The sequence below is a fragment of the Siphateles boraxobius genome, unplaced genomic scaffold (genome assembly GCF_051911475.1).
Source record: "Siphateles boraxobius isolate OS27281-9 unplaced genomic scaffold, OSU_SipBor_1 5, whole genome shotgun sequence".
In the NCBI taxonomy this organism is placed as follows: Eukaryota; Metazoa; Chordata; class Actinopteri; order Cypriniformes; family Leuciscidae; genus Siphateles; species Siphateles boraxobius.
This window is the reverse complement of record NW_027509141.1, coordinates 33,724,409-33,752,372: the sequence shown is the minus strand read 5'-3', so window position 1 is coordinate 33,752,372 and position 27,964 is coordinate 33,724,409. Positions and strand designations below refer to the sequence as shown.

Below are 27,964 nucleotides of genomic sequence, written 5' to 3'. Positions count from 1 at the left end.
CAGGTCCAAATATTCATTTCCATTCATAGAGACTTTTAATTTTTTTATTATACCTGTGCAAGTGGTTAGAAACTCATTACAGGTACTTCTGGGAGATCATAAACCCTCCTTAGACTGCAAAATTCAGTAGAGGACACTTTAACAAGAACATTTTGAAAAATGTATTCGGGCAAAAGCCAAAAAAAAAATTAAAAAAAATACACCGGTGATTGTGACATCACTACCAAATTATGCTCTGATATTCACAGCTGTGTCCATGTACTGTCTGTAAAGGAGAACAGCAGAGAGAAAATGCATGGTCATGTGATGGCCGCCGTTCACATGTGGAACTGTCCATCTCCAGCGAGCGTACAAACTCAGAGATATCACCTCGCGCCGTGCCTTCACGGATTAGGAGAGACTGGCACACGTACGGCTCTCCCTTCCTAAGACTCCCAGCTGAAAGCAGAGGAGTCATCGAGTCCCAGAAAGCCGGAGGTCCAGCAGGGCCTGCAGTTGCAGTGATTGTCTATGCAGCGGAGAGCTTTCAGGTGTCTGTGGTGGGTCTGGTGTCCTGTGACGGACACGAGCTGTCAGGAGGGTTTGGAGAGTCAGTCTGAAGATTCAGTGCCTCACCCGATTCCATGGTGTTACAACTCACACAGCCCTGAAAAAAGATTTTAAAGTAAATCTATGAGATCATGATGATGCAAAATAAATATATGCTTCAGTGCTAGATAAAAACCATGAGTCAGGCTGATGCTGTTGGTTGATATTAGAGCCCGACCGATATGGATTTTTGGGGGCCGATGCCGATACCGATATTAGGGAGTAAAAAAAGCCTGATACCGATATATCGGCCGATATTATTTATGTGTATATTATAATACAGTAGCAATATTATTTATGTGTATTATAGTACAGTATACCAGTCAAAAGTTTGGACACTTTCCTATTGGTGTGTACAAACTTTTGATGGGTACTTTACACATGAGCTATAAACAGAATAAATATATTTTATAAACACGTTTTGCAATGATCACTCAAATGTGGTAATCAAACACTTGTGTGACACAGATATGTAATGGAGGCAGGGGGAATGATAGAATGAGAATTATACAGCTGAGCTGTAACCAAACTAGTTTGCATTGCATGTTATATTATATTATATTATATTATAAATACTGTTGCATAATCTTCACTAACGACGACTTTGTCTTTTAATTTGGTCATAACTTGTATCAATAAATATATAAAAAGTGTCACTGACAAAACCTTATTATCTTCTATTTTTACTCTTAATTCCTCTAATCTCTACCAGTGGAGGAAGAACTCAGATCTTTTTACTAAAGTAAAATGAATAATATCATAATGAAAACGTTTTTAATTACATATGTACAGTACTTTTATACTATTTTAAATAATTAGTAAGCAAAATGTACTAAACGTGAAACTAGGCTACTCTTAATGCAAAATGGCCCTATATAAAGTGTTATAATTATATACATTTTTGGAATATTGCTTGATGTTGTAACGTAGCGTTATCAGGCAGAATGAGCTTTAACACGGTGTCTACATGGCCGTTACAGCTCGCGTCGCAACAGCTGTTTACCCTAGACAAAGCAGAATCAGTTTACTGTCGGAGATCGCTCGCGCCACGCATTTTAATCAATGTTTCATCAACCAATTGCCTTAATAAATAAGAAGAAGACCTAAATATAGCAGACAATATAATCAGGACTTCTCAGCTGCGCGCTTGCAATAGTCACAAGCTCACACAATACGTGACAGAGGCTTGTAGCAGAGAAATCAATTCTGTGAATTACACTGCGCAAATCACAAGTAGGCTACTACCCACCGGATGAAGAAGGGTTGGCTCTCAGTCTCCACAGGCTACATAAAATATTCATTTTATTTTATTTTATTTTTGGTGTTTGCATTTATGAGGAAAAAACAATGTTACAGACGCGACAGTTCAGCACTACGGACGTGAGCGCTCTGAAAGCGGCACTAATGCTTTGAAACTTTCACATAGACATCAAACAGAAAGCACAAAACCTTTTGTTTCAAAGTGAATTTCGTTTTGTATTAATTGTATCTTAATTTTAATCAATGTTTCATCAGCCATTTGCCTGGATTTAATTTATAAGAAGTAAATTTAGCAGACGATAGATAATCTCGACACGGAGGCGCCTGCGGGTGAACTGGAGCTCGTCTCATGAACCGAAACTCAGCGTATAGACCTGAGAATTGAAATATATCTATATTGAAATGTCTACTTTTAAACAGAACAATTCAAAACGAAAGACAGACAGACTCATGTAATAGTATGAAATGTGCATTTCTCTCTGGCGCGCGCTCACTGAAGATCGCGAGTCAGCATCGTCAACTTCATCTTTGGCTGACACTGACTGAAAACACTTGTTTATTAATAAACAATTAAAATGTCTCCTTGCTATATTTGTTGTATTCATAATCATTATTTTTGCCAGTTCTTGTGACAGCTTTTAGGTGCTTTATTGGCAGCGCCACCCTTACATGAATCACCGTACCCGCATTTTTTAAATATTCATTTATCGGCCATTATAAATGCCGATACCGATAGTTAGGAAAATGCCTAAAATCGGCCGATAATATCGATATATCGGTCGGGCTCTAGTTGATATAATATTTATATGTATATAACAATCATCAAATTGAGAAATAACAATAAAGACAAAATATTTCTTGAGCAGCAAATCAGTATATGTGACCCTGGACCACAAAACCAGTCACAAGTCGCACGGGTATATTTTTGGCAATAGCCAACAATACATTGTATGGGTCAAAATGATCGATTTTTCTTTTATGCAAAATCGCGAACATAAATGGACAACTTTTTAGGGGATTTTCTCAATGTTTAGATTTTTTTGCACCCTCAGTTTCCAGATTTTCAAATAGTTGGATTTCGGCCAAATATTGTCCTATCCTAACAACCCATACATCAATGGGAAGCTTATTTATTCAGCTTTTAGACAATATATAAATCGAAAAAAAAAAAGAAAAAAAAAGTTACCCTTGTGACTTTTGTGGTCCAGGGTCACATTATTGATTTCTGAAGGATCATGTGACACTGAAGACTTATGCTGGTGATGCTGAAAATTCAGCTTTACAACACAGAAATAAACCACATTTTAAAATAGATTCAACTGACAAGGAGAAACTCCTTCTGTTATCTCAAATGAATGAATATGGCCAATATATAGATCTATAATGGTACAAATGTTCGACCCCGACGTAAATGAGAAGTTCTCGACCTGTGTGTTGATCTCCTGTGGGACGGTGTGCTGACGGATCCAGGGATGAACCTCTACGAGCTCCTTCTTCTGGTCCAGGGTGAACCAGGGCTGCATGGGCTGCATCAGAAGCAGCTTCTCTCTGTCTTTTTGCAGAACCTGGTCCTGATCCCTGCATGGACATCCACACACACACACACAAAACAAAACTCACTCAGGCTGCCTCGGCATGTTGCTAGATGACACTGAGCAGCACACAGCTTTGATTTCAACATCTTAATACTGCTAAAACATCTTGGACTGGGGTATTCGCCCTCTCCTCCTTCCATAATCAAGAGTTTTTTTAAAAGGATCCACTTCATCAAGCTGCTAAACACGGGTCTCATTGTGTACCGTCACCTGGAGTCACCTACCTCAGGGCTGACGGCGCAATGAGACATTTAGCGTGATCAGAACTACCTCAGCGAGAGAGCCTGGCAGCGCAATCTCTTTCCCCTGTGGAAAGAGATGCTGAGAATGTCACGTTTCCCACAGGTTTCTCAGAGGAATGAGCGGGAACCCGGGATTGAGAGGAAGAGGGAGAGAAGGACAGAGGGAGAAGACGTTCCTCCGGGTCTGTTACCTGGGGCTGATCCTATAGGTCATCATGATGGACTCTGGTGTCTGCTTGATCGTGCTCCACAGAGGGTTGTCCACATGCTTCTTGAGGGTCGTACACTCCTTTTCCTGGGCCTCCGCGGCCTTGCGTGCCTTTCGGGACGTGTCCGACGAATCGTTGCTGGCGAAGTACTCGCTGCTGTTACTGCTGCCTGTAAATGTGAAACGTCAGGGCTCAGTTTAATGACATTTTGCCTTTTACATTGTTATACAAACTGTAAAAAGTGATTTTTCGAACAAAGACTATTGAAAAACTATTTCAGTTTATCTACACTAAAATGTCATGTTTAATCCAATTTGTTTCATGCCGTTGTTTGTGAAATTTATACACAATTTCTGAGAGAAAACAGTTTTTACGAATCCTGCATACGTACGGACACGTTTTTTTGTTTTTAGTGCATGTTTGGAAAAAAAATTAGGGCAAGTAAATTATAAATTTTTGCATCGCATTTCCATTAAAATAATCTTCTGGGAGACTTATACGCAGTCTAGTTGAAACTAGGCAACTAATCCTGAGTCTATTAAAGGGATAGTTCACCCAAAAATGAAAACTATCCCTTTAACACCATCTACAGAAAGAAGCTATTTTTTGTGGTGGAAGTGCCTAATTCTCTCCACACAACATTATGTGTCATGGACATATGATTTTGAACAGCACCGGTATGGCTGGTTGACGTTCCGTTAGATCCCAGTCCGGATCCGGAGCCGAGTGAGCCTCCAGACTCTCCGGAGCCACTGCCCGACGCGTTGGAGCCGGTTCCTGAGCGGGCATCCTCCTGTAGCAATTGGTCAAGCATTTCGCTGGAGGTAGAATGGGCGTCCTGGTTCCCCGACTCACTGGGAGCTTCTTCCTGCGAGCAGATAATCAGACAGCTGGAGTCAATCGATTAAACTTCATTCCCTCTTCAGCTTCTTAAGTAAAACTTCTAAACAAAGATATGCAAGAAATAATAGATAGATAGATAGAGAGAGAGATTTTAAATATATTTTACATAAATATATCATGCATTCTAATAATAATTAATAAATTTTTTTTAGGTCATTTCATATGAATTTTTGCAAGTGTTTAAATATTTTAAATATGTTTTAATTACTTGAAATATTTTAATAACAATTACTAAAATAACAATTTGATATTTCTCTTATGGCACTTTCACATTATTTTTTACAGGTATATTAATATTTAAAATATATATTGTTTTAAAAAATATTTTTCATTAAAATATTACCTTTCACAACATTTTTTACAAGTCTTTTAATATTATATTTTGATATTTTACATTAAAATATTACCTTTCACAACATTTTTTACAAGTCTTTTAATATTATATATTGATATTTTACTAAAACTAAGTATTTTAATAATTAATACGATTAACAATTGACGATAATATAATATGAGGTCATGCATAACAATTATAAAAATACTCCCAAAATACTAAATAAAATAGTTTTAGATGGAGTAAATCATGTCAGGTATTTCAGCTTCCAAAAAGAATCCACGCCAACCCAGATCTCGAGAGGGTCTCACCGTTTTGGCGTGGTGCTGGTGCAGACTCTCAGGACCGGTGCTGTTCAAGGGTTCGGTGGGTTTGGTCAGCTCCTCCTGGAGTAAGTTCAGCTGGATGGGTGAGCTGGAGCGAGAGCTGGAGAAGAGCGCTGTGGGCTGTGCTGCATCGAGGTCTTCCCCAAACCAAGAGGTGGGAATCGAGTCGACCTCTGCGGAGGCACCGGCTGGCATCCCAACACCTGTGACAGTGGACCCTGGAACATGTCCCTGCAATGGAGACCCATGAGCCACGTGGGCACCAGGTGGGACAAAGCCGCCCATATTAAAGGAAGTCTGGGGAATTACTCCAGGCGCACCAACGGGCATCCCCTGGAGGTACATGCCATTGGTGCCGGGGTACATGGGGTAGCTAGGAAGTAGGACAACCATCATGGGAGTCATGGGCTGGAGGTTCTGGAATCCTTGGTCAGGCTGGACCACCATGGGCTGCTGATCCGCACCGACGGTGAAGTAAGGGGTGGTTTGCATGGGCACTGCCATGGGCGGCACAAAGCCGACGTTGGATGGCGGGAGCTGAGATGACTCTGAGGAAGGCCAGGAGGAATGGGGCGCTCCTGTGGGTCCGGGAAGCGACCAGTAGTTGCCCGGCTGGGAGCCGTAGCTGTCGGACGAGTCCTCTGGTTTCGGACGCTTGTGTTTGTTCGGAGGTCGCACGACATCACCTGAGAGCAGATGGGAAAGTTGTGTATCGCTTGATAGTGACTGCTAATGGATCTCAACACAATATTATACTGCTTTATAAAACGGTTAGTTCCAGTCCTTGATTCTGATTTCTCAATAGCTGTGTTTTAGCCCTTGTCTCACATACGTAAGCAATAAGGTGACATTTTATTTCTGTGAAACATACCAGTTAATTTCCAATATTGCACAGAATAGTGGAGTTAAAACTGGAATGATAACTCAAAAGTTGTAGTTAACTAATACCCAAACAACTGAGCTTTTTCAGTTGCTGATGCCAAAGCCAATGTAATACAAATAAATAAATAAATAAAACCTTGCCTCCATTCAATTTTATACATGGAGAAACATTTGTATTGCTTTAGTATCCGCCATACATACACACAAATTTATGGATTTTTCTTTAAAAATACAGATAAAAAAATAACTGAAATATATAGTTATGTTAGAGCTCCCGGTGCGTTTCCACACACACCTCTGTGATGAGAATGGGCCATGCTGCTGTTGTCCTGTTGGAGGTAGGAGCTGTAGGGACTCTGCAGGATACGATGTCGGAAACGGTCGACAAATTGTAGCTCCTCATTCTGGGTGTGAGCTGAGAGCACCTCTTTGGTGAGACCCATCAAAAGTAACTCCTCCTGAGCCGCCGAGGAGCTGCTGGGGGCGGGGCATGCAGGGGTGGGGGCGGAGTCTGTGGGCTCGCTACCTATTGGAGCATCTTCCAAGGCTGTGACTTCTGGACGAAGAGAAGGGGCAGGTACAGTAGGACATTTACAGAGTTCAACGGTGCTTCTAAAATATTTCTGGGCCGCGTCTAAAATCTGCCCCATACCCTTAAATAGGACACTAATTGAGGGGATAGCCATTTGTTATGGTGTCCGAAACCATAGTGGACGTTACTTAGAGCACTCATTCAATCCCACAATACACCGCAATAAAGAGTGTACAACTGATGTATAATCAATGGCTAGAAAATACCCATAATGTACTGACAGTCCACGTTAAATGAATTCCCGCATCTGACCAGAAGATGGCGCCTGCAGCTGAATCATCCATCCATTTTCCATTTTCTGTAGCAATTGTGGCTACAGCATTATCATACAGGTTAGTGCTGGGCGGTATACCGGTTCATACCGAAAACCATAACATTTTTGTTATGATATTAATTTTTAATATACCGCCAAACCAATGTATTTAATTACACAACGTTCGGAACGGACGTTACGCTGCGCGACACTGTTTCAGACAGCACTTCTGTTGCACTTCTAAGCAGCGACTGCGAGGCGAGGGTAAACAACAGTTTTCTTTTACGGTCTATGGGTACACAGCAGTGCTCTGGTGTTACGTTACAGGGAAGATGGATGCTGCAGAACTGTGGCGTTGTTTTCCTGTCAAATGTCGAGAGCGCATTATTGTAGCTCGAAAGTACATTAATATAATGCGCGAGCGCGAATCTCTCTGCTCGCGCGCGGAATATAATGTGCCGCGCTCTCAGATATACGCTGCTCACGTTGGTCTATTTTCTCTGGGCTCGCTCCGAGAATCCTGCACTTAAAACGTGTTCAGTGCATTCGCGAATCTCTCCTCTTCCCCAGCTAACAATTTTAGGATATAAGAATGTTTTCATAACGTTCCCATTAAGTTATAAAAACGTTATTTCTGAATGTTCTAGGAACATTTTTAGACATGTTTAGGTCCCGTTTTTAGACGTTGTATTAACTTTATTTCTTGGTTATAAGAACTTTATTCAAAACGTCATTAGAACGTTAAATTCTCCCGTTATATAAACGTTGTATTAACGTTATTTCCTGGTAATAAGAACGTTATTAGAACGTTAAGAAATAACAATTTTAGGTTATACTGGGCGCTATTCTATTCTACAATATTCACTAATGACAGTAAAATAGACCATCCGTAGTCAATTTACTGCAGTATTTCCTCTCTCAACCAGTAGAAAATGCTTTGAACACCTGATTATGCATGAAAAAAAAAAAAAAAACGTCATAAACCGGAAAACCGGCATAATTTTGAAAAAAAAACTTGATATAAATTTTTGGTCAAATCGCCCAGCACTAATACAGGAATACATTCCTTTTTAATTGATTATTAGATTGTTTAATTACAATTTATGTATGCTAGTTTCCGAGACAGAGTTCAAGATAAATATTTTCATTACTACTGGAGCTGCCAGTTTGCTCCGTTTTAAATTATTATTAAGCAGCACAAAACATGCAAAAGCTGCAGCGCTTCTGGCGCACTCAGTGTCCGAATTCACTCTCGTTTTCATACACTCCTTCAGTGGACTAAATTAGGGGAGAATTTAGGGAATAGGGGGCGATTTCGAACACAGTACTAGACTATGTCTACTAGGGGTGGAACGGTACACAGAAGTCACGGTTCGGTTAATACCTCGGTTCAGACATCACGGTTCGGTACAAGTTCGGTACGATGGAGGGAAAAGCAAAACAAAAATGCAGAAGGCAATTATTTTTATTTTATTATTTTTTACACCCAGTTCTTGCCTCTAAATTAGTTGCTTACATTAACAAAATGAGCCAACAATAGCAGAAATAAGCCCTTTAAATAAAAATAAATGGCCATGTTTTATAAAAAGGTTCACAAAACTAAATAAAAATGTTTAGAAAATATGTAAGATAACTTTAATTTAGTTGTAGGTTACGTTCTCATATCCATTTTTTTCTAATGTCACAAGGAATAATCTGGTTTACTGCTTTACACGATTCTTTAGTAGTGTGGTTTGGGTGACCTAAACTGTTAGTAGAGTACTAAAGTACTAAAATAAACATTCACGAGTGTACCTTACTTCTCACCGCTGATTCCTGAGGGTTTAGAGGACAATTACACCGAGTCACACACTGTCGTTTCAAAGAATAGTACACCGGCGAGCGCGAAGTATAAATGCCTCGTCCATTTGGGAAGGCGCGCGCGCGGCCAGCGGAGGCTTGCGTTGCGGAGCCAGGCTAAAGTAAACAAACCTAGCAGGGCAACAGATTAGGTGTCCCTAAAGGACCCGTGTATCCAACAGTAGTTCCGCATTACATTAATTAATTTGCACACGAGTTTTATTTATTTTTATACCGTGTATTCTCCGTGTTAATACATGCACTGAACCGTGACGCCCGTACCGATTCGGTTCAATACAAATACATGTACCGTTCCACCCCTAATGTCTAGCTAAAAATGTAACACTTTTTGTGTAATTGCATGTGGTGTCAGTGTTAACTCACCCGACTCGGGCTGCGGTACATGCACTATGGTGCTGCTGTAGCTGCACTGACTGGTGACAGACACAACGCTCATGGCTTCTGTAGAGATCGTGAGGTCAGTGAGCGGTGCTCCCACCACAGCTGCCGTCGTGACTGATCCCGCAGACACCCGACTGTCCAGAACACCAGCGCCCTCGAGAGCAGCTTCTGCAGGAGACAGACCTTAAGAAACTGTCCAGGGCTTTAGCAGAATACAGAAAGGGTTGGAATGGACTCGTACCATCTGTGTTCATAGTGTCTTCAAGAGCGGCCGCTTCAGGTTTATCTTCCTCAGACATAGAAGAAGAGGAAGAAGTGAATATGGACAAAGACTCGCTCTTTCGTTTCAGAGCAGATGTTGCACAGCTCTCTAGATATCTAGAGAAGGAAAAACACAAACCAACATTAATGGGTCATTGACTACATCAAAAATGAATGATGTCAAACAGTATGGATTGCATATTTAAATTAATTACTAACTTTAATCACTATGGAAACAAATATTTAATTGTTTGGATTATCCAATAATAGATAAAAAATTCATTTTAAATAAAAAGTGGTAATATCTATTATTGGATAATATTGAATAATCCAATCAATTAAATATTTGTTTCTATAATAATTAACTGAAGTTAGTAATTCATTTAAATATGCAAACCATATTATTGCATATTAGATTAGATTTTATTAAAATCGAATAGATTATAAAAATAGCTATATATTTTATATAGTCTTTTTTCTGAAAATTTAAAACAAAAATTTCATTTTAAATAAAATGTGGTAATGTTTTAAATTTTCAGAAAAAAATGACTATATAAAATATATAGCTATTTTTATAATGTATTCGATTTTAATAAAATCTAATCTAATATGCAACATTATGGATTGCATATTTAAATGAATAAGTTAAATTAACAATTTAGAAAAACAAAAACAAATTAGAAACTAATATTTTTAATTTTGCTGTGCTTTGCATTTTCAGAAAAAAATTAACTAAAATAGTTATTTTATGATATTTACTGATATGATGCATGATATGATATGAAATATGATAGAAGTTTTTGGAATAGCGCCCGTATGCCCCACCTGATGATGCCGTCCACACAGTTGATCTGCTGATATGATGGAATGTGTGGATGTTTCCGGGCTCCTTGTAGAGACTGCTTCAGATGATTTCTAATTCCCAAACCCTGACTTGAGTTAGGATGAAAGCCTGTGCCTGCCACTGCTGGGAACAAATCAACTAATCAAATACAGTTCAAATACCACTACACCAGGAGTGACCAGTGTGGGTTATGGGTTTATATCTTGTGCTTCTAAATCTGACTTAAAATGAAACTACATTTATTAATTCACCATGTTTTCTGATCAAGTGGCTGCATTTGGTATATTTTGCTTTAAATAAAGTGCTTCTTTTTATGCGCAAACAAACAGAGATGATTGAGGAACAATGTAGAGAAGAAATATAGGGTCCAGACCTGCAGTGGTTGGTGCTAAATATGTGAGCTTCCTCTGGGAGTCACGATACGCCTGCTGGCCCCAGTTTTTCACTGTATTGACATCTGTACGAAACTGCTGCAATGTCATCTACAAGACAAAATATCCATTGTAAGGTCCTGCCAAACCAACCCTGATTTGTCAATATTTCCTGCACTTTCAGACGTACTGGTTCTCTGTGCGAGTCCTCCCAGAGGTTTCCGTTACTGTCGCTGGACGACGCCACACTGATGTAGTGCTCGTGAGAGCCGTTACTACCCAGACTGCCATAGCCACTCGATCCATTATTATGAACAGGCTGAGAGAAAGACAGATGTGAATAAAACAAACCAGCAGCTCAAATGTGCTTTACAACTGTAGTCATGCCACATATGAAGCAGAATTAATTTTATTATTTACTTTTATTTTGTGTGAGTTTTCATTTTAATTTGAAATTTTTTATGTGCATTTGTCATTTTATTACTTTTTGATCTTTTTAAATAAAATAAAGCTGATATAAAAATAAATTAAACCTAGATAGTATTAAGTTTATTTTTTTACTTATTTAATTGTCAAGGCAACATTTCTAATTTTGGTTTAGTTTGATTTCCATCTAATATTTATATTCTATTTCAGCTTTATTTCAATTGCCAAAAATGATTTTAATAGTTTTAGTTCTCAATAATAACCCTGAAATGAAGTCAAGTAGGCATGCACAGATATTAGCTGTGGACAATTGCTTATGACTATTATAGTTTAGATTGCTTTTGTAGTCATTTTGCTCTAATGAAAGAGCACTATTTTTTCAAAAATGCTTTCCTATAACCGATTAACAGTAACCGATTTTAAGCTTTAGTGAGTTTATTTGAACAGTTTTCATGTAATTTGGGCCTGTTCCTCATACAAAGCGATCCATGCAAAGCTATACAGAAATGTTCAAAAGTTTGGGGCCATTGAGATTTTTTTTGAAAAAACAAAACAAAAAATGTATTTAGTAGATGCATTAAATTGATCAAAATACAAGATATTTATATTATTAGAAAAGATTTGTGCAAGATTCAAGATTGCAAGATTTTAGAAAAGATTCAATACAAGATTCAAGATTAAAGACATTTATATCATTAGAAAAGATTTGATTCAAATAAATCTATTTATCAAAGACTACTGAAAAAATATGAAACCGTTTTCAACATTGATAATAATCAGAAATATGCAATGTGTAATTTACTCCTGTGATGCAAAGCTACTTTTTATAATATATTAAAATAGAAAACATTTAATATTTACTGTATTTCTGATCAAATAAAAGAAGCATTTTGGGCTGTAAAAAGGTAGTCAGTCTGTGTCTCTTGTGGATTTAGTGATCTCTCACCTGCTGGAAGAGCTTGTGGATCATGGCTTGCAGCTCTTTCACGTCCTCACACATGATTGGCTGCTCGGCGTTACTCCGTGCAGCAAAAACATCTTCATTCAGAGGTCCACTACAGAGAAGACGCATATAAACAAGTGATGGTGTATGTGCGATGTGAATGTTTGGATACTGACACATTCATGAGCCGGCGCTTACGTTCGAACTTTGTGCCTGCCGATGATGAAGGCCACCTTCCGGCTCCAAGGGTTGATGAAGCTGGACCAGCTGGAGTCCAGGGTCACGTAGTCACCGTTCCGACACCGGAACCGGATGGGCGAGTGTTCAAACGGACGCTGGCCTGCGTACTTCAGAACTGAGGGGATCATGACAATTTTTATTAAGACCATATACAATATTCAAATCTTGCTAAAGCACTAAATGGTTTATCTCCCCAGTGCTTGAGCGAGCTCTTAACGCACTCTAGTCCTTTACGTCTATTGCGATCTCAAAATTCTGGCCAGTTGATAAACCTAGAATATCAAAATCAACTGCAGGCGGTAGATCCTTTTCCTATTTAGCACCTAAACTCTGGAAGTGTCTTCTTACAGGGTTTCTGCAGGTATCTTCAAATTCAATTTAATGCGTTTTAATGCCTTTTTTAATACCATTTTTTACATTTTTATTGCCATACATGACCCATGACTAACCACCCATATTACAGTGCATCAATTAAAAAAATTAACTTGATTAATCACACATTTTTTCTCGGATTAACCGCAATTAAAAACAATTACTTTTTTATAATAGTTTATAAATTTTATAATGTAATCACTTCACAGTTAATCTAAAAATGAATGTAGAGACAACATAAAGAGAGTATATTTTAAATACTTGTTTAATGGCATCTTTTTATGAATGCAGGGCTGTATCACTGATACTAATACAGCTATTGATGTCTGGATAAAAATGATTTCTCCCCCTTATTTTAAACATTAATTATAGCCATCCAACATTACAGTGTAATTGAAAGCTAACAATTTTTTTTTTAACATTTATTAAGCTTCAAAAAAATATAACAACTTTTAATTTAAGTGAACTTGAAACAATTGTCACATAAACGTATACTAAATGTCATATTTACCTTTATCCTTACTGTCTAACAGGTAGGACGTATACAGAAATTGAATAAAGTTATCAAACAGTCTGCACGGCATAAATTATGAATTAAATATAGACTAATACTTATTAAAGCTACAAAAGATCTTTAGTCAGGAGCAGTGAGTAATTTTCTCTTTTACCTTTGATTCTTTGATTAACTTTACTGACAGAAAGCTTTATTGGCTGCTGTCCCTTTAAAATCTGCCGCTGCTGACAGAGACTCAGATCTCACACGCTCCTCATTCTCACAACTATTCACGTTCATTTAAGACTTTATTTAACTCATTTAAGACCGCCCTTATGTTATGAGGATACTCGACAAAATAGACATTTTGGCATAATTGTGTGTGTTACATTGTTCAAGCGCGAAGGGGAACTATTTTCTGGCTCGCTGTCTGTGCGCACGATACTGGCGCCCGTCTTTCTGTGCGTCAAGTGTGTGCTTTGGGACATTTACAGGCAGTCTTTTGTTTTATCGCTCTTGAATGGTTTAAAAGCATTTGCATGAATAAGAGCGGGATCATATAATATAATGCTTCCACCGCTGTACAAAATGCCCGCGTCACCTTCGCATAACGGTAATTTTGCTCCGTTTGCTCAATTACCTGGTTCTGTGTGTTTATCACACCAGCGTACATATTTTGCGAAAGCAAAAAAAAATGATTAATTATGAAGGCTATATTCAAATAAAATGAAAATATTAAATTTTCTTCAAAACTCTCAATTTTTAATGCCTGTTTGATTAACATTTTATGCTTTTTAATTCCATTTAAGGCCTTAATTTTCACAAAATCCATTTAATGACATTTAATGCCCCGCAGAAACCCTGTCCTAGCCTCGTTCGGGAAGCAGGCACACCCTTTTCAGCTTAAATCTAGATTAAAATCACTTCTCTTTAACCTAGCATACACATTACCAATTTCTATTATTCAAATCAGTTAAATGATTGTTAGGCGGCATAAATCAGGTCAACCGGGACCGGGATCACTTCCTATAAGAAGCATGGCATCTACACTAATATTAGTCTGTCGGTCTCATCCTCATCCCGAGGTTACCGTAGTCAGCCGGATCCGGTCCATATCCAGATCAGATGGTGGACCTGCACTTAGACACGACCAAAACGCAGCCCTGAATGTCAGCAGAGACCATGTCTACAAGACAATCCCCTGTGAAGGCCTCGTCGATACGATCCTCAGCAGAGACCATAAGAACCAGACCGGTCCTCCACACAGACCCTATGACCAGCCTCGGCTCCATACCAGCGCGACGGATCGATCTTCAAGCAAAAGGAACTGGATGAATATTTGAATGCTACTGATTCTGATCTGAATTCTGACTTGTGATGCAGCCTGAATCATAATGACACCGTGTTCGTTCGTTGGCCAGAGGAGAACTGAGCCTGGTTTCTCCCAAGGTTTTATTTCTCCATGGAGTTTGGGTTCCTTGCCACTGTCGCCTCTGGCTTGCTTAGTTGGGGACACTAAATATTCAAAAATATTATTGATCTGACTACACTTTGACGCTGTTGTACAAGAACTGAATGATGACATAATTTCTTGCAGAACTGCTTTATAGATTAACTGAACTAATTAAATAATTGATGATCATCATTACAACGGAACTGAATCAACACTGAACTGACTTCAGCTCAATAACAGCCGAAATGCATCCTTTTCCTGCTTTGAAACAATGTGTATTGTATAAGGCGCAATATAAATAAAGGTGGTTTGACAAGACTGATAAAGCCTTTAAAATGTAAAAAAGTCATAATGGACGTACTTTTGCGATGCATGGCCAGCATGAGCTGGCGATCGTCTGGATGTAGGACGGTCAGAAGAGAGGAACCGATCAGGTCCTGAGGTAGGAAACCGAGTAAAGGCACCGCACTGCAGACACACACACACACACACACACACACATTCATTTCACAGAACCACATTTACAACAAGAAATTGCATTTATCTCAAGACTTTGTTGAAATGACCATGAGACCGATTAAATCTCATGTTTGAAAACAGTCCAAGCTTTCATTATTTGTACAAAATAACTTTTGATTCCAGCAGAGAATAACAAGATATTGAACTAATGTGGTCAACAAAACTGGAGTTACTTCACGGTCATGCTGTTATATAAGAGCTAACATACTACCTGATCATCACTGCAAAATATCCTTAATGCAAAGCTGCTGACTCAACATTATTTGTTTATTTGGTAAACAGCCATAAAAGAAGATGGAAACTTACTACTACTTACCAAATAAACAAATACATGGATAGAAATACTGATCAGAGCCTAAATTATTATTGTTAAATTAACTTAAATTATCTGCCAAGAAAAAGTCCATTAAAACAAAGAAAACTATACATTACTACTACTACTAAGTTGCCCAGCTTAATAGCATATTTTTTCAATTAATAATAATAATAATCTGCTCAGTTTTACTATGTGCAACATATTATTTTAAATAATATTACAAAGCATATTATTTTATAATAATAATTATATATATTATGTTTGCACAGATTATTATTATTAATAGAATTATTATTTGAACACATAACCATTCACCAAAGCTGCTATGGTATTTTGATTAAAGGTCCAAATCACTCACCGGTCATCCACTTCTAAAAAGACACAGCCTGGAGAATGAGTCGTGCTGAATATGCGCTTGTCCATGGGGATGCGAGGGGCTGAAGACAAACAAACCCAGATAATGATTATTAGATCAGAACTAAACTGGCAACATATTGAGGTCATGTGACAACAATGTAGAATACAACGGTTTCAGAATGTGCCGAGGTGAAAGGTCGAAGGCTCGTACCCTCATATCCTGAGATGATGCGTTCAGCGAGGGACAGGCAGCACGGCTCGTCCCCTCCACTCAATCCCTGAACCTTCAGCAGGTACGGAGTGATCCGGAAAGGACAATAACGCATTTCTCCATCTCTGTCTTTCCCTCCTCTGATGGCAGACACACACACACACACACACACACACACACACACACACACACACACACACACACACACACACACACACACACACACACACACACACACACACACACACACACACACACACACACACACACACACACACACACACACACACACACACACACACACACACACACACACACACGTATTTAAAGACACTTAATATTCAGTAATATTACCAATTTGACTGCACTGACAATACTGGAACTGGATGAACTATTGCCTTCTGTAGAGCTGCTTTATAGCTGAAGTGAATTCATTTCATAATTAATAAATGCTGCAACGTTAAGTTTATGTTATTGAACTGAATCAACAACTAAAATGAGCTGAATAATGACACTATTGTCTTTAAAACCTGCTTTACAGCTGAAACTGTATTCGTTTCATAATTGAAGAACTATGCAACATTAATACAGTTATTTTCTTGTTTATTACAATGAAGCTGCTTTGAAGCAATCTGTATCGTATAACTTAACAAGACTTGACATAATAAGACATATCAGATGAGCATGAGTAATAATGCTGTATAAAGCATAATTAAAAAGTCATCAGGAAGCAGGAATAAAGTCATAAATATCTTTCCTCTGATAAGGAGGAGGACTGACCTGAATCGACAGAAGAAGGGCTTGACCTGGGAACATTCAAACAGAACCGCTGCTATGGAGAGCACAAACCAATCATATTATTATGGGCTGAATTCATCAAAGCTGTTGTTTGTATGATTAAAACAACCAGCTTTAAAGGGATAGTTGACCCAAAAATTAAAATGCTGTCATCCTTTACTCAACCTCATGTTCTTCCAAACCTGTATGAGTTTCTTTCTTCAGCTGAACACAAAAGAAAATGATGTGAAGAACACATGATGAGTCCAATTGACTTCCATTATATGGGACCCATCATCTGTTCTTCAAAATATCTTCTTTTGTGTTCAACCGAAGTAAGAAACTCATACAGGTTTGGAACATCTTGAGGGTGAGTAAATGATGACAGAATGTTCATTTTTGAGGAACTATCCCTGTGTGTGAACTATGACATCATGATGAGCGACTCACCGTTGTCCGTTCCCACATTCCAGTGCGGCAGTCGCGGCTGCGCCGTGTGCGAATAAAACACATTGACGTCCTGATGGTACAGTAGATCCACGAACTTGGCAGATTCCAGAAACTTCCTCTTGCAGTGAAGCACGCTGGACGCCTGCTCAGACGCGTAAACCACCTTCCCCGAGGCCAGAGAGAAGACCACCACAAACATGTCCTGAGGACACCAGAGAACGCTTCATGAACTCGGCCCACGGTGAAGAGGGTAAAACAACAACAGATCCCACCAATCCATACTTCACCAGTTGAGTGATTACATGAAGAAGTGCAAACGTTTTCTAAAATGTTACGTTTAAATATTTAATGAGGCATTATCTAATAAAATATGCACTCATTTGCATACATTTCCAGAACTGAAATCTGAACATTGGATGAAACCAGGTCCAAATATATTTGTCAAAGTTTTCACACAGTGGATTACAAACATATATGTTGATCACTCTGTTGAAAATACTGTCAACAGTCAGAAAACATTACATTTTCAACATGTTTTTGGAAGAAAAAAAAAGTTTAAAATCAGGCAAACGATAAATGAACAAACCCTCTGTAAAATCCTTCAGAATATAGATAGGAATAAAACTGTTAAATCTGGTGCATGTAAAGCTGCGGAAGTGGAGATTTCTGACTTCTGACAACATTATTTTCAGAAAACGGCCTTTACCAATATATATATACTGTAATTATACTGAAATTTACAGATGCAAATAGATAGTGTATTTAGGATGTTTTTTTCTCCACTAATCTGAAACTACATGTAATGAACAGCAAAATCTCAAAATTGAGCTGTGCATTAAAAAATTATGTTTTTGACTGTAGCCTTAAGGTCACCATGAAATCAAGATACTCAATTCTTGTTTTTTTTGTAGAATATTACAGTAAGATTATAAATTATTTATCCGTGCATTTTTTTAATTAATTTGTCCTTGTAATCTTGAATCAAAATGACTTCCTCTCCCTCTTACAGCAATATCTCTTCTCTTCTCTGATGACGAGGGCGGGGCAACCTGTCACTCACATCAGATCCACCAATAGCAAACCACGACCATCCAATCAATTCCCCATTGACAAATTAAGCTCCACCCTACATATGTAACAATAGGAAAGAAACTACTATCGCAACTTCTGTTTTAATGCGACTAAGGATGTCAGAGGGAGCGCAGCAGGGACGTACCGTGTTTTTCAGTGTGTGTTCTGACGTGATTCTCTCCAGCTCCTCCAGTGTGCACACAGTAGCGTCCCGTCTCTCCTCCAGACCCCTGCTCATCAGTAAGTTGTAGTACTCGCTGTTCGCTGCAGGGGGCGGCAGAGGAGATGAGCATGAGTCACAGTAAAGTTAATCAGTGTTGGGCTGAAACAGCAGGTGGTCACAAGAGATTACAACACCCCACAGAAGTAAAACTGGGAAATTTCACATAGTATTACATCATAGACTGATTACAGACATTCATTTCAAGTGATAGCAAACAGAAATGAGCAGAAATCTATACATGCACTGAAGAAAGCTTTAATTAATAAAACAAAATGCCTCATGATTTAATTACTTACAACTATCATTTTCCACCAAAATATACTATGGTTATTGTTACTACATAAATTAGGAAACTATGTCTTTACTGCAAACTTGCCATTCATTTATGACAAAATCGCAGTAAACAAATTTTGCAAAAACTTAAGTAAATATCCAAATATGCTATACATTTATAAATATAGCATGCTCATGTGAGAATATGAACTTGCTGCAAATTTGTGGAAACATTTTCAAGTGCAGTATATTTTTTTGTACAGGTAACCATGGATATTACTTCAGTGTTTCTTCACACTGTTTTTATGAGATATTGCGTTTTTTTTATTATTTTTTTTTACAGTATTACAAATCTGTCACGTTTTATGTTAGTTTTTATTCATGTCTGTATTTAAAATGTCTTGTTTTGCTGTCAGTGTTCATTGGTTCTGTCATCCTCAGTTTCCCCTGCCTGTTTCTCACCATAGTTTCATATTGATTTGAGTTTCAGTTCAGGTGTGTCTAATTAGTCTCGTTGGTTCTCTGTGATATGTGATTGTATGTTTTCTTGTTTAAGTATTGGATTAAAATCTCCTCATATAGTATCTCCTTTGTCGTGCGCTTGATTACAGCCACCTAATCCGTGACACAATCACTTAATGTTGTTGTGGCAGAAAGATTTCCTTGCACAAGTAACATTAAAGAGTGGCATTTTTCCAAGCGATAACAGGATAAAGACTTCCTTCATGCATATCAGAAAATTAGGTGTTCACAACCACACATATTATCAGCTAACATTAGGAAGCTACTGACAACAAATGAGAGCTCTTAAAATACAAGACATGAATGATTCAGTTTCAGACAGAAAATGCATTCCCAGTGTTTTGGTGACTGGATCCTCTCTCCAGCGACAGTGTCATGAGATCGTCTGCTGCGCTTCAATGAAAGATACCTTATTAACTAATGTCTGCCCTCACTGATCCACAGCATGTGTTTTGATGCGGTAGCTATTATGAGGATCTATTCCTCAAAGGACAGGAAATACATGGCAGCTGCATTCTAGCGTGTTGAGTTTCAGCATTACTCAACCACATGACACACAAGATGAGCTCATGCAGAAACCATTCAGATCATCTCAACGCAGGCTTTATACTGTAAAACATTTAATAAAACCAGCACAGGGGAAAGTGCAGATTTAGCAGCGAGCGGTAACTTCCTGACGGACTGTTACATAATCACAGACGCGGATCTGAATGTGTGTTATACAGTAACAGCAGTCGCACTAGTGGCTTTATGCTTGGAGTCACACGCCAAAACAGAAGTGTGTCTACCTTGCACTTGTTTGACACAGTTCAGCGCGTAGTTCAGTGCCTCCACAGTGCTGGCTTTACTGCGCATCCTCTTCTCAGACGGCAGACGTTTCTTCATCTCCTGCACCGTCTGCATCATGTCTCTGTGTGTCTGCCCTCGCCCGTGCTCCGTCTGCTCACTGCACACACACACGCGTTTCATTTCACGTCTTTTTGGACAATTGCAAATGGATCACATATGGAAACATTTCCACCACATAAGAAAAAAATCATTCTTTGGGAAATCATAAGTATGAGATAAAAATCTAAATCCTGACTTACCGAGTTATAACTTTGAGATAAAATGTTGAAATTTTCATAGTTTGTAATTATGAGATAAAAAAGTAATAATCATAACAAAAAGTTAAAATTATTATGATATATAATATAAAGTGTATTTCTAGTTATGAAGTTAATTTTGTGTCACAATTATGACTCTCAAAAATTGGAATGATAGCATACTAAGACAATTATAAAATTGACAAAGTTGAAATTATGAGAAAAAAGTCATTATGAGTTTTTATCTCATAATTAACAACAAAGCATGATTTTGTTTTCTTATGTGGCAGGAATCAGCTTCCATAATTATAATAACTATATGGGTATAGAAACTATCAGAAAGGTGGAGGGAATTTTTGAGGACGAATTGTTGTAACATTAACATTTGATGTCAACACTAGCTTTTTTCATTCTTTTAAACCAAAAAAAAGTATTTTTGTCTGATGTATTGCATTGACAAAATGTTTCTTTACAATAAATAACAAGAACACTTTATCTAATGCAATTGCATGCAGACATTTTTAAGTGTGACTTAATTGTCCAAACAGTTTCAACACCACTGTATGATCCTTGATATGAATGCATATCTGTAAATACAAAAACCATTGAAGTTTGCCATTGAAGCATAAGCTGAGTTGTGTTACTGTACAGTAAATCTGTGTCTGGCTTCATTTACCTGCTGCACTCTGTGTGACGAGAGCTGTGAAAGCTGGAGGATGAAGAGACAGTGGCAGACTTTGAACTAAAGACACAAAGAGAGAGAAAAACATGAGTCTAATGTTGGGACATGATAGGACAGGACTTAAGCTACACATGTTATAACTCCTCAAATGGACTTACCGAAATGTAATACTCATGGTTAGGTGTTGTTCTAGTCCCTAACCCTCAGTATAAGTGATTGTTGTACCTCTTAGTGCTTCCGGACCCCCTGGTGCTTCCAGGGCTGCAATTGGCCGAGGAACGATGATGTCGTGATCCAGCGAGGCTGTCGTTCCCGCTGCTGGACTCATGACCACTGTTCATGTCCACATCCTCGTGCGTCTGCTCTCCTCCACTCTCCTCACATCCCGGAGAGCTTTCCCCTCCGCTGGCCCCGGGGTCCTGCCCGCCGTTGGTTCGGTCCGCCTGCCCCGTACGCACGCAGGGGCCTGAAGAAGGGCTCTCCTCTTCTCCTCCCGGCATTCCCTGCTGTAAGTTCTCCTCCGACCGCTGCCCACCTCTACTGAAGCTCGGATCCAGAGTCGAGATGCTCCACTGCTTTTGTCCACATTAACAATGATGGTCTATAGAGAAATCCATGACGATGATGACAACGTTTTACTCGGATAATTGCTGGTTATGTAGTCTTCCATTGAATTAACTGCAAGAGAAACACAGATACATATCAAACCCATGAAAAAATACTTTGGTACAAATAAATAAACTGGTACAATAATTATATAAATAAATAAAATATTAGTGTGTATATGTATCTATATATATATATAGGATACACACATTTTTTTTTAATTCTTTAATGTAAGACTACATAACCACCAATTATCAGAGTAAAATATTGTCATCATCATTAAATAATAATAAAAATATTAGGGCTGCAACAACTAATCGATAAAATCGATTATAATCGATTATGAAAATCGTTGTCAACGAATGTCATTATCGATTAGTTGGTCTGCTTACGTCACGGGGGGCGTTTACTGGTACGCACACACACGCAAGGTCTCTCTCCCTCAGGCGCTCTGCCGAGCGCGCGCGCTACACGGTTTGGAGCAGTCTCTTCTGTCTCGCACGCGCGCTCTTGCTTGCGCGCTCTAGATTTCGGGAGTTTGAACTAATTCGCGGGCATCAGGGAGCCGCAATCAATATGCGGGAGACTCCCGGGACTTCCGGGATCTTGGGATGTCTGTATTTTGTCTCGAGCATCAGGTTGCGCAATCAGTTCGCTCGCAACGTAAGTGATGGATTAAAATAGCGCTACCGCTGAAATAGGTTAAATTAAAACGGTCTTTACAAAGCGAAGCACTAAATATAAAGGCAGTTAATAACAGCAGCAGTAAAATATTGTTTTTTAGTCACTGTACTCAGTGGTTTTCAGCGAATGCTTGTGCACTAATGCATAATTTCTCCTGTCCTTTACTCAAGCCTGTTAGCTTGCTGGGTAACGTTACCTCCATTCCGTTCTCTTTTTATAGCATTTGTCTACTAAGTTTTAATTGTTTTTCAAACGCGATCTACTGCGGCTCTACATTCACACAATTGTTTTCAGTCTTTCTATATTTATTTAATCAATTTATCCTTATATTATTCTTTTATATATTATATATAATATATATTATATTCTTTATCCTTATATTCCTTATATATAATTAATTTTAAATAAAAATTAAATGAATTATATATTTTAGATGTTTTTAGTTTGTTTTTAGTTCAGATATTCACATCTGAACAACATGTCTGTGTAAATTTGTTTTAACAAAAATTGTGTTAAAACATAATATGTTGGATATCATTTTTTTAACAATAATCATGTTTGTCAACTTGCCATCAGCAATTATCATTAAAAACAATGCAAATATTGATATTAGTAAAACTCAATGTGTGGCTTTTGCACTTTTTAAAGTACACTTTTACACATAAATACCCTGATTTACGGTTTTATTTAGTTATAATAAAAAAAAAAATCTAATTTAATTTCTATCCGATTAATCGATTAATCGAAAAAATAATCGTCCGATTAATCGATTATCAAAATAATCGTTAGTTGCAGCCCTAAAAAATATATATTTAAAAATATAAAAAATATTTTATGTAAATGCATACACACACACACACACACACACACACACACACACACACACACACACACACACACACACACACACACACACACACATATATAAATATATATTTTTTAAGTATATATTTTATATTATTTAATACGATGACATTTTATGCATTTACATAAATATATATTTTTAAATATATATATTTTTTTTATTTACATTGTCCAAAATATGTAAAAAAAAAAAAAAACACTTTAGATGTAGCAAAAATGCATTTTAAGATTGGAAATTTTGTCATTTAGATTTTGTAATATATTTTAGCATTTGAAGCTCTTACCATTTCAATTTGGAAAATATGTTGTCTTGATCCGTACTGTTTACAACATATATTTAGGATATAATTTGGCCATGGTAAGTCAATATGAACTGGTTATGGTTCATTTAGTCTCTGCCTACACAGTCTAGGAAAATAACTTGATTTCACCACATTACGTCTCATTAACTGATAAACTTGGCGCTATCGTGTTTTGAAAACGAAATGTGGTTTTGCACATGCAGCACAAGATGGCCGGGTGTCATATCAGCTTTCACTCTCAAAAACAACAGCCTGCCGGTGTCATCCACAGACCGGATCATTCAGAACGCATATTATACAACTGTCTGACTGTATTCAGGACTGTTATGTGTGCGTACTGTATCGCTTACACACTCGGTCCTAACACTTAAGGTTAGTCCAACAATAAACATGTTTTTATATACTTCAATTGGTCGGTGCGTATCCAAAGTGCATGAATTTGTTTAGAATTTTTGTATTTCATACATAAAATGTGAGTGGTGTCTGCTCATGCAAAACACATCAGCATGATGTGGTTACCATATAGGTGGTTGCCAGTGTTGCTATATCTGTATTAAGTCTTTAAGTCTGATTACTTATAAGTATGCACCAGCCTTTAATACTGCGGTTTAGTAGCTTGTTCTTAGCTCTGATTTAGCAAACAAGAGTAAATACCAGGCCAGAACATTTACATCAAATTTTGTTGCCTTGCATATTTGTTACTCTGGTCTGCACTGTTTTAATCTCAATAAAACGAAGATTATTGATTAAAGGCATTACTTGCCGCTTCTTCATAATTGGATTTATCTCGGAGTTAAAATAGTTTCAAACTAATTTCTACACCAGTTTATTTTAGTGATGGCACACGGTTCTGACGTCTCTCTTTCTGTGTTGTAAAGTCATGACCTGTCTGTGTAATGACTTCTGCTGTTTGTAGTGACTCTGACGCATTTTCTCAGAATAGGCTGTCAGAGTGTAACTAGGTCAGGTTTCAAATGTTTTTTTTTAAAAATATATTTTTTTAAACCAAGTGGAGATCAGTCTGACTCTGAACCATGCTTGTTTTAAGACACACAGGCTGCGATTATAAACGGTCTTACTGAAGCTATAGGCCAAGTAAAAATGGCCCTCAATGACAGTGATTTGCTGATAATATGTCTATGATAAACTGTATAAAATATGCTATTTGGGACATTTAGAATAAGCTAAAGCATGACACTCAAACAGAAAGAACAGGACAGCCGTCGGTGCTTTTAGTAAATAGGAACATGATCACATATGATTATGTAATACTAGACACGTATACAAACACGTTTCTTTGTCATTTACATTTATGCACAGTGCTTTCTTATCATATCTCATGTCTTTACGGTAAAGAAGTGGTAATGGATCTTTTGCAACAGGTGAACATATTTATGGATACAGCATATTACTGTTCACCATAAAGCAGTACATGCATATTTATGAGTTATTGACTTTACTAGTTTTTTAAAACAATAACCGATATGTGTCCTTGTCCTGGCAAATAACACTGGAAATTTGATTAGTTGAAACTCATAAACTTTGCACTGTTTATTGATAATAAATGTTTTTGGAGGTGTAAACTCAGTGTGCGGACATTACCCTCCTTACGTCTAAAATAACAGTGGAACCTCAAAAACGAGTAGACAGACAAATAGACAGATTCGTAGATTTAAAGCTGAAGTGTTTCATTTCTGCAACACTTGAAAAATAGAGACAGGTTTTTGAACAGGTTACCCAGATCTGTCACTGGTTGAGTCGGTGTTACAATATTGGGCTGTTTGAAATGCTAAAACAATCTAAAAGACAAAGGGATTTTTTTTCAAGTGAAATCTACAACCTAACTAAACACATTCAAAAGATTATAATTAGTGTACAAATGTCTCAGACCCTCAACGGACAACTGAAGATGTCAGCCTTTTTTGAGGTAAGGTTTTTCTCTACACAAGCGTGTATAACACACTACTAACAAACATCTAGCTGATGAAATATTTCAGAACAGAGTAAACTACATTGAGAAGTTTCAAAACTACATTTCAAGACTGCCTGATATTTCCATCAGGAATAGATTTGTGTCTGCTAAAACCAATAGTATCCAGCTGCAGACCCGCAGCACCACCAGTTTCAGAACCCCAGCGCCAGAACCGGAAGTAAGGGGCGGAGCTTACGTTCTAACACCAGCGCCAGGACCGGAAGTGAGGGGCGGAGCTTACGTTCTAAACCGAGTAACGCCACCTAACGTTTTGGAGCGTAATTTGCTTAGACACGAAACGTCATTATTACACACGAAATGTCATACTTTATACTTATTATAATGATACATTAAGGTATAGTACAATAAGCATTTAAAACGTTGATTTTGTGTAATATAATTCTATATAGTTATCCGTTTTATTGTATTATGAGAGTTACTTCCTGATCGTGAAAATAATGCTTGAAACTTATGGTCATTTTATATAAAATATACTTTATTTCACAAGAACATGTGCAGCATGCATTTTTCTTTATGTAAAATAATGTCAAAAATCAAAAAAGAGAGAGAAAATCCGGCATTGTTTTAAAAGAAACCATAAAAATGTACCGTACTTCAAATAATGGCCGAGTCCCAAATAGACGATTGTCTCTTTACACGCCTGGTGTGGCTGCAGGTCTGGGTAAATATAAGTCCGGTCTCAAATAGAGGTCGGGTCTGTTTTTTAGTTTCAGGTTGTATTAAATCTTCTAAAACCCGTCAGATCGTCCGCTTTTTGGCGGAATAGAATGACTGCTGCGCATGACAGGGCGCTTAACGAGCAGAGAGAGAGAGAGCCCCGGCCGCGCGCGCGCACTCTCACGTCTTCAAACAACACGAGCACTGTCTTGCTCTTTATTTGTCACATACCAGTTATAGTTCATACAACGAGCAGTGACTCACTGTGTAATAAAAAAATACCCTAAATATTATTTAAAAGGTGCAACAATTTTTAATATTTTTAAATACTTGCAAAAATAACCATGCTTGTGTCATTGTAAATAATTCCGCCCCTCCCTCACTTCCGGTTCTGGCGCTGGGGTTCTGGCACTGGGGTTCTGAAACTGGTGGTGCTGCGGGTCTGCAGCTGGATATATCTCGCTAAAACGATCAGCACTGGCCAATTATCACTTTCTTTCTTTCTTTTTTTTTTACTAAATATGACATTTCTGTAAATATTCCACAATATTTGTTGCAAAGTTGCATTAGCCTATATTTTCACCACTGTTTTCTAAGTATAGGCATCCATAATCCATAACAGTTGATTGCACATTTCCATGACTGTGTAACCCTGGTTGATTCAGCATTAAATCGTATCATAAACCTTATTGTACCTCAGGCTGAAATAATATATTCACAAAAAACATCAAATGTTCACTGATAAACAACAATAAAATACTTTGTTGGCGTTCATAAAACTCTTAAATAAACGCTAATTCTAGCTCATACAGGTGTACATCCTCACCTTCACTCTTGGCCGATCCAAACATCCTTTAAGATTCACCAAAAGAACAAGCTTCTTCTAAAGTTCCCACATTCATAACTCATGTAACGAAAGCAATAGACTAAATGTTACTTTATTGATATGCGCGCCTCCGCCATGCACATGCACGGCCACGAGTTTGCAGAGAGTACATCTCACACACACCCAGCAGCATTTCAAAAACAGAAGCTTTTAAATGAAACAGAAGTAATACAATTTTGTATTTAAGTTGGATGAGCAGTGCGCATGCGCACGGATACATTCATGAGCCAACGTGATGTTTCACGAAAAAAACACAAGCAGGATAATACATATTTAATGTATCAGAAGTGAGTGCTCATGCCTGTATGGTATAGTTCATTAATAGTGTAATTATAATTGTGATATACCTGAAGTTGTTGAAGATAATAGTGGAAGACCTGAGCGCAGCGTTTCTTGTCTTATTAAACTCTCTTGAACACAGCAATATTATATCTATAAATCCCTTTCGTGCGCTTGGGAGCAGTAAAAAACGAACACTTAGCACACTTACTTGATGTTTATTTCTCACTTGTTCCAGTTTCTCGTGTGTCCCTCCATTACTCTTCCGGAACACAACACTTCACCCACGTGAGTTTGGCCGCCCGGAGCCACGCCTACTCAACTCCCATTGGGTGGGAGCGTTTCCCTTCGACAGTCTGATTGGTCGAGGGGCGTGGAC

General features: G+C 37.9%; 1 protein-coding gene across 19 annotated transcripts; it reads right to left on the bottom strand.

Annotated features, from left to right (window-relative positions):
- Nucleotides 1-16: 16 nt before the first annotated feature.
- per3 (period circadian clock 3) lies at nucleotides 17-27,943 on the bottom strand. Of its 19 annotated transcripts, none has more exons than XM_077204067.1 (23): nucleotides 27,797-27,943; nucleotides 21,540-21,992; nucleotides 21,309-21,374; nucleotides 20,336-20,493; nucleotides 18,675-18,793; nucleotides 17,459-17,660; nucleotides 17,012-17,063; nucleotides 16,232-16,371; nucleotides 16,022-16,100; nucleotides 15,190-15,296; nucleotides 12,469-12,625; nucleotides 12,274-12,382; nucleotides 11,092-11,220; nucleotides 10,904-11,012; nucleotides 10,512-10,650; nucleotides 9,667-9,803; nucleotides 9,408-9,593; nucleotides 6,635-6,895; nucleotides 5,443-6,143; nucleotides 4,570-4,762; nucleotides 3,877-4,063; nucleotides 3,276-3,426; nucleotides 17-646 (listed from the first exon to the last, which is right to left on the bottom strand). In XM_077204067.1, the coding sequence occupies exons 2-23, from the start codon at nucleotides 21,812-21,814 to the stop codon at nucleotides 527-529; spliced, it is 3,777 nt and encodes a 1,258-aa protein (XP_077060182.1). In that variant the 5' UTR covers nucleotides 21,815-21,992; nucleotides 27,797-27,943; the 3' UTR covers nucleotides 17-526. The 19 variants fall into 19 exon arrangements, with proteins under 19 accessions (XP_077060182.1, XP_077060179.1, XP_077060188.1 ...); XM_077204064.1 differs by having other exon boundaries at nucleotides 10,512-10,653; nucleotides 27,797-27,912; XM_077204073.1 differs by having other exon boundaries at nucleotides 9,408-9,590; nucleotides 10,512-10,653; nucleotides 27,797-27,912.
- Between the last annotated feature and the right edge of the window lie 21 nt (nucleotides 27,944-27,964).

Excerpts from the sequence above, each read along its gene's own strand:
- per3 (XM_077204064.1), bottom strand. The coding sequence starts at position 21,814 with ATGCCGGGAGGAGAAGAGGAGAGCCCTTCTTCAGGCCCCTGCGTGCGT. Across the intron at positions 21,375-21,539 it reads GGGTCCGGAAGCACTAAGAG|TTCAAAGTCTGCCACTGTCT; the intron begins GTACAACAATCA and ends TTGTGTCTTTAG. Across the intron at positions 20,494-21,308 it reads CGTCACACAGAGTGCAGCAG|TGAGCAGACGGAGCACGGGC; the intron begins GTAAATGAAGCC and ends GTGTGTGTGCAG.